Source organism: Arachis duranensis, chromosome 7, assembly GCF_000817695.3.
Source record: "Arachis duranensis cultivar V14167 chromosome 7, aradu.V14167.gnm2.J7QH, whole genome shotgun sequence".
Lineage (NCBI taxonomy): Eukaryota > Viridiplantae > Streptophyta > Magnoliopsida > Fabales > Fabaceae > Arachis > Arachis duranensis.
Genome location: NC_029778.3, coordinates 41,309,014 through 41,316,188, shown reverse-complemented (window position 1 = coordinate 41,316,188; position 7,175 = coordinate 41,309,014). Strand labels below are relative to the sequence as shown.

At 38.5% G+C, this 7,175-nt stretch overlaps 1 protein-coding gene across 1 annotated transcript; it reads left to right on the top strand.

The window, feature by feature from the left end:
- The first annotated feature begins 2,572 nt into the window (after positions 1 to 2,572).
- On the top strand, positions 2,573 to 6,458 carry LOC107458781 (protein FLX-like 1). Its single transcript, XM_052252238.1, has 5 exons — positions 2,573 to 2,835; positions 2,983 to 3,644; positions 3,936 to 4,090; positions 4,299 to 4,381; positions 6,137 to 6,458. The coding sequence occupies exons 2-5, from the start codon at positions 3,007 to 3,009 to the stop codon at positions 6,227 to 6,229; spliced, it is 969 nt and encodes a 322-aa protein (XP_052108198.1). The 5' UTR covers positions 2,573 to 2,835; positions 2,983 to 3,006; the 3' UTR covers positions 6,230 to 6,458.
- Positions 6,459 to 7,175: the final 717 nt, after the last annotated feature.

The following is a 7,175-nucleotide window of genomic DNA, read 5'->3' as shown; positions in this document are numbered from 1 at the left end:
TTTGCAATATCCTTAGAACCTTGAATTTTCCTAAACCAGGTGAATTGTCTACCTGAAGTTGCCAAATAAAAAAGATTACTAAAATTTAGAGCATTTGACAAATTAGAACTACGAGAGAGAAAAAAGTTATTCCCCTCTAACCTCTAAAGAGCACACAATCTTATTGAAGGCTGCCAGAATAATCGGAGGTTCCGTTAAACTCAAAGAAATAGCATATATATGATTCTACAATAAGATACGTCTAGAGTATTAAGGACTCCTATAAACTGCACTACAAACCCAGAAATTTCTTCCTCTGTCCACTTTAACAGTTACACATTGCTTAGTGTTTCGAAGAACTAAACAAGGAAAATAAGGATCAGAAGACAAAAACAAAATACCCCTTTTGTGCCCACTAGCTTCAGATATACCCAAAGAAAAAAAATTCCAAAGTATACCAAAAACCCCTCATATGATCAAAATTAACATGCGTTTCTAGTAGAATGAAAAAAGAAGACTTGAATTTTCTTACCAATTCTTACAGTGTATCCAAGACATCTTGTTGGATGCCCTTGATGATCCAGCTTATTATATTCAATTGATCCATAAAAAAACCACAGATGAAGCTGGAACATGAACAAAAGAATTACATGGTAGGTCCTCTATCCCCAAGATTCTAGGTGTTATCCATCGCTTCAGCATAAAAGTGTTGCTTTTCGCCACCCCGAGTACGAATAAGAGCTTCAACAAGGGATCCTTTTAGCGGCGCTGGTCTCTGGCGCATGTGGTTCGAGACAACACTCCCAGCGTGGCGTGACAAGAAAGCTTCATTGTTTTTATCCAAAAAGGCCCCAATTTTGTGCTTCAAAAGGACATTCACTGGAGTATTAAGAATGTTTCCATGCCCAGCATGAGTAGGCCCATGTTTCGTTCCCCCAACCTTCTTCAAAGTGGACCTTTCCTTGGTTGGCCAGTTTTAGAGGAATGTGACATCTTTCCTTTTTCCTTTCTACTAATTGGGACCCACCCATCATTATTTGCATGGATTGAGGCTTCATTTAGAAGATCATGCAACGTCCTAGGCTCAAGAATCGGGCTTTCTATATTCAACGCCTCCTTTCCAAGAATGTTACCAATTCAAATTGCATTGCTTTTACCGTTTCAAGAACTGAATTACCAATCAGCGATGGCTCTACTGTCAGCATGTTACCACTCAACCCATTATCCTTTTCTCAGTTCTTACACTAGCCTCGTGCTTTTGGCACTCCTTCGTGGCATTACAATAGCAACTACATGACGAACATATCAAATAGAGGTGTTCATATTCCACCTCATATATTTCATTATCCACACCAATCTTTTTGACCATTGGCTGGTCAAGATTAATTTGCACACATGCCTGTGCATACTTGGCTCTCTTCGCTATTGGTTGTCAAATCTATACAGATTCACGTTCCAATGGTAGCCGTAATGCAACACATGACTTCCTCATCATAGTACTATATGTTAAGACTAGAGATCCTAACCCACACCAATGTTGAATCAAAGAAATTCTCAGAGGGTCAAAAAGAGATGCTATATGGTTTAACAACGATATAAAGATCAACGATCATCCACGGACCTTTCAACAGCACTTGATCTCTATCTTCCAACAAATCAAACTTCAATTAAAAGTAACCAAAACTTACATCTAAAATTTCATATCCTCCTTTTGTTCTCCACACATTTTAAGTTTGTGGGTGACGGTTGCATAATTAAAACGTTTTCCAAAAATCGTGGTCACAACAACATATTGTAAGGTTCAACTTGGACTTCTTGTGCTTCAAACCATAACCGGAACCCAAGAGATATCTGAATCATTTTGCCACATTGTTATGGTTGTCATCTTTTTCCCAACTAGATTCTCCAAAATCGTCAGAGTTCTAGCAATTGAGGATCCCACTACTTTGTCTTTTAAGGAGATCTTTAAGGATCTACCTTTACCAAACCTAGCACCTCTTGTCTCGTAGCCATTTCCTTCTTCGTTGACACTTGAGACACCTATATCCACACTCTCCCTTGTTTCCACCGCTGGCATCGCCAGAATTCTCACCGTGTTTTCCATTCTCAAAAGGTTCCCCCTCCCTGCTCTCATCGTTCTTTCTACTTTCTCCCATATTTATGCTCATGTGTGTGAGTGTATAAAAAAATAATAATGTTTGTTAGTCATGTAGCATTGCACATAAAAAGAATATGGGAAGTAAATTGAGCAAAAATTACTTAGAACTGCGCATGAATCGGACAATATCCGCATATTCGCGGTAATTATTCGTATTCAATCTGAATTTTGCTTATGTTATTTGATCCGCACTATGGTAGGATCGAATTGTGGATTTGGCAGTGATATCTGTGGATCCGATCTGTAAATCCGCATATTCACACGTCTCATATAAATATCATAGTTTATGATATCTTGTTTTTAATTTTTTATGTTATACTTTAATTTAAAATAATTAAATATAGATCTTATGTTATTATTATTTTTTTATTATTAAGAAATTTTTTATTAATAATATTTTAATCCAATCCGTGTAGAGCTTAAAATTACTCGCAAAATTGTACGAGCTGTCCAGGAAAAGAAGTTGCTCACTAGCAGAGCTGAAATTCTCACCGTCACGGAATAAGCTAGCACTGCTAGTATTGCAGGCACGGCAGAATCTGCTACTTTCTTTCTCCCCTTCCTCCGCTCACCATCATTAACCACTGCGATTTAGGGTTTCCGTTGCACCAACAACCAGCAATGCCATCCGCAACTTTCCTTCGCCGCATTCACTAAAACCACGCCCTCTCTCTCCCTCTCCTTCTCTTTCTTCAAAGGTAACTTGTTCTTCCATTTACTTCGCTCATTCCCTTCTAAAATAAAATAAAAATTTTCCTTCTTTTTCTATATTATTTTCTTATTCCTCTCGAAAATTGTGTTACTTTCCGATATAATTCTTTCTTTGTGATCTTTTGTTGTCTCAGTTTATTTTATTTCGGATCAAAACGATGTCGTCTGGCAGGAGCCGTGGCCAACAACAACACCTTCCAATGAAAGGCGCTTCACATCATCCGCCGCCGCACACAGCCTTGTCACCGCCAATCCATGACCCACTCTTTGGGACCCGGGGCTTAGGCCCGGTACCCCCGCCCCACCCGGCTCTCCTCGAAGAGTTGCGGGAATCGCAGATGGGCCTGGGCGTCCGGCCCATTCCACTCCACCCGGCTGCAATAATCGAGGAGCGTCTGGCTGCACAGCACCAGGATATTCAGGGTCTGCTGGGTGACAACCAGCGGCTGGCCGCCACTCACGTTGCCCTCAAGCAGGAGCTGGAGGCCGCGCAGCACGAGCTGCAACGGATGGCGCACTACAGGGAATCTCTGCGGGCCGACACTGATGCGAGGATGAGGGAATTGTACGACAAGTCGGTTCATCTGGAGGCCGAGCTTCGCGGCGCGGAGGCCATGAGGGTGGAGCTTCTTCAGGTTCATACTGATATTAAGGAGCTTACCGCTGTGAGGCAGGAACTCACTGGGCAGGTTCAGGCCATGACACAGGACCTGGCCAGGATGAATGCGGATTTGAAGCGAATGCCAGCTCTGAAGGCCGATGTGGAGGCTATGAAACAGGAATTGCAATGTGCAAGGTGATTAGCTCTTTCCCCTAAGGTTCTTCTGTGCTACTATAATAGCATTGTAGCATAGTAATTAGTTGTTTTTAAATCAAGTATCAGGTGTTGAGTATATTGATCTAGGGTTGGTTTTTATTTTTACAAGTTTACATTCTCTCCGTTTGTTCACTAGTAGAAATTGTTGTAACTTGAAGCCAACTTGTAATTCGGTCTTATGATCATTCAAATTTAAGCAAAGTTTCTCTGAATTATGATTATGATTTTGCAAATTATGATTGTTGGGTAATTTTGCATCTTGGTTTGTAGGGCTGCTATTGAATATGAGAAGAAAGGGTTTGCAGAAAACTATGAACATGGTCAAGTGATGGAGAAGAAATTAATCTCGATGGCTCGTGAGATGGAGAAGCTTCGTGCTGAGATTGCAAATGCAGAGAAAAGGCAACGTGCAGCTACTAATCCAGGTATATGCAAGCCTACACATGTCTGTATTTGGTAATTATTTGGGTTGTTTTAATGAGCTGGCTAATTGGAGTTAGTCAAGTTACGAGGCTTTGCTGATAAATTGACCAAATGCTTGATTACTTCCATGTAATCTAAGTCTATCATTGCTCTAATTCTGTTTCCTATCCATTGTATTTTTTTTTTTTAAATTGTATTTGCATTTGGTAGGTCCAGGCTATAATGCAAATTATGGCAATGCTGAGGCTGGATATGCTGGAAATCCCTACCCTGCCATTTATGGCATGAATCCTGTAAGTTGTCATATTCCAAATGTATTCCAGCACAATTGCCCCTTGAAGAAGTTAATGATTTTGCAACTTAGGGTAGGAAAATAATGCATAAATAATTTTTATTATGATATTTTAATGAACTAGTTTATTGATGGCTAATCGATGGTCTCGTCAATGATCTATTTGATTTCGATTAGTGACTTGTCTGCATCCATAGTTCTCGATGGCAGATGGTGTCTCATGATAGAACAGCAAAAAACCACCATAAAGTTATCACAGATGACGTTGCGGTAAATGGTAGAAATGGTGGATACATTAGAAAAATATAATTGTATACAAATTAACACTAAATTATATGAAACTATTTATTCATGTTATAACAACAAATATTAAAAACTAAAACTAATAACAAGTTGGCATAAATAATAATATTAATATAAAGTAAGCAGCAGCAGAAGCCAATTGAGGGTTTAGAATAGAAAATAAAAAAAAAAATTTTTGAGGGGCGAGAATAGAAAAAAATGGGAATAAGAATGGAAAAACAAAAATTTTATGGTTCAAAACAGGAAAAAAGAGTTCAAAATATAAGGATAAAAGGAAGCATATTCGAGAAGAAGATTGCAAACAACAGAGAACTTCTTCTGTCTTCCTTCCTTTGCAGAACGACAAAGAGGGAACAAAAAAGAGGAGGGCCGGGCAACCGGTGGTGGCACACAGTGAGGATGCACTGGGATGGTGGCAGGAAGGCACACATGACTGGGGACGGAGGGAGAGCGAAGAGGGAAGACATTTTCTGGTTGAGTGGGATTGTGACTTAGTGTAGAGTGGGAAAGGAACGAGGGAGAAGTTCAGTTTGGTAAGGTAAACTGTTAGGGTTTTTGAAAAGTCAAAAACAGCCCTCAAATGCAACAAAAAAAAAAAAAGTACACTCAAACCTACATTTCCACCATTCTCATTGTGGACTGCCACAACATTCTGGCCATTTCGATTGCCATTGTAGCTCCCATGATTTCCGTGATGTTGCGTCACTCATATGGTGGCGGGCCCAAAATTTTATACATCTGTTTCACACTCCGATTAACTTTTCTTACTTTGGTTCTGTGCCACTATACTCATCTTTTCTGCCTATCCTCATTTCTAGATATCTTACCCTAAACAGAGCTTTGTAGTTTGCCTTCTTCCCGGTTCAGCTAAGTTAGGCTGTCTTCTTTGTTTGGTCTAAGATTGTCATGCCCATCTTCAACACCTTTTCTTATTAACGTCTTTTTTCTGTTATCTCTGGAGTTTCCATGAGAATTGAGCTTTTCCACCTTCTTTGATCACCACTAATGAAATTTGTGGTGTTGTCATATTGGGGACCCGAGCTGTTTTCTTAAGTGAGTTTTGGTCTTAAACATCAAATATTGAAGTACTTATTTTATATCTGGACCTATATTTTCTCTGTAGGAATTCTTTCCACAAGCAATAAATGCTTGAATTTGTTGGTTTTGGGCTATTGTGATGGTTCTTCATAACTTGCACCTATCCAGTCTCGGAAAATGTCACAAACTCACATTTGATCTTTTTTCTTGTCAGTTTTAATTGGTCAGTTGGTTGACTTGTTGAAATACTGTATGTATCACTTGCAAGCAACATAGTTCATTCATGTCCACTGGTATAATTTGTTGCATTTAGATGTTTTCTTCCCCTTCTGTGCGGTATATGGTCATGTAGTTGACTTTTGCCACCTTTGGGTTAATCTGGATAATGTTTTAAGCTAATGGTGGCAAATTTCAGGTACAACCTGGTATGGAGAATTTTCCTCAGTATGGGTCTGGACCTGCTGCTTGGGTTGCATATGAGATGCAGCGTGCACAAGGACACAGATAGATTCTTCTATCCCATTGAGCAATCTTATATCTGGTATCTCGGGCTACAACTTTCTAGATGATTTTGTTCAGGGTCTTAGTAAACTCTAAACTGTCTGTTAAATACTTAAATGTATACTAAAGTCGTAGTTCTGTTAAAATGCTCATATTAGGTTGATGATGAATGATGGTTGTGTCAATTAATGGATACTTTGCTATTATAGTTTCTTCTTGAAATCTGTTGTTTACAATCTTTCTTTTTGTGTCTTTGGCTAAGTGTTTCTGTTATTACTATCTCCTGTCGGAAACAAGGGTGCTTCTTGTCAAAATTGTGCACCTTTCAGTTGGATTTCTTGTAAATAATTAAATATCATTTTCTTGGTAACCATGATTGCTCCTGAGGAAAACAGTAATAGGAGAATTTGTTCTTGTATCCCTTCACTTTTTTAGGCTTCTAGGAAGTGGTATGAAATTGTTCAACATATACAATCTACGTTGGAGCTGTTGCTTTTGAAGAAAAGCTGAAAATAGTTAGATTTTATGTTATTAGATACATGCCAGTGATGATCCGCATCCCCAAGTAAACAAGAAAAAAATATATGATGTTCTTATATCCTTCATTTGCTCATAGTAGGTTTTCTACGAAGTAATATGAAATTCTCAAAAATATGCAATATTGGTTCGATATTTACATAATCTTTGATAAAATACTATAATGTCATTTGGGTCATGTATTTGTCCCCATATAGAGGAAATAAGATGTGGTTGTAGTTATAAAATCTCCCATTGTTAGGTAAAAGTACGAAATATGTTAAGTTGTATTATGTATCTTGTGAAAAAAGCACTGATTTTTTCATAAATATGCAGACATATGACCATCAATCTAAAGAAGGGTAACAATCTAAAGAAGGGTAACAACGTTCATAGGGTTTTGAGAAACTCCTTATAATCATTGTGTATCATTAGTA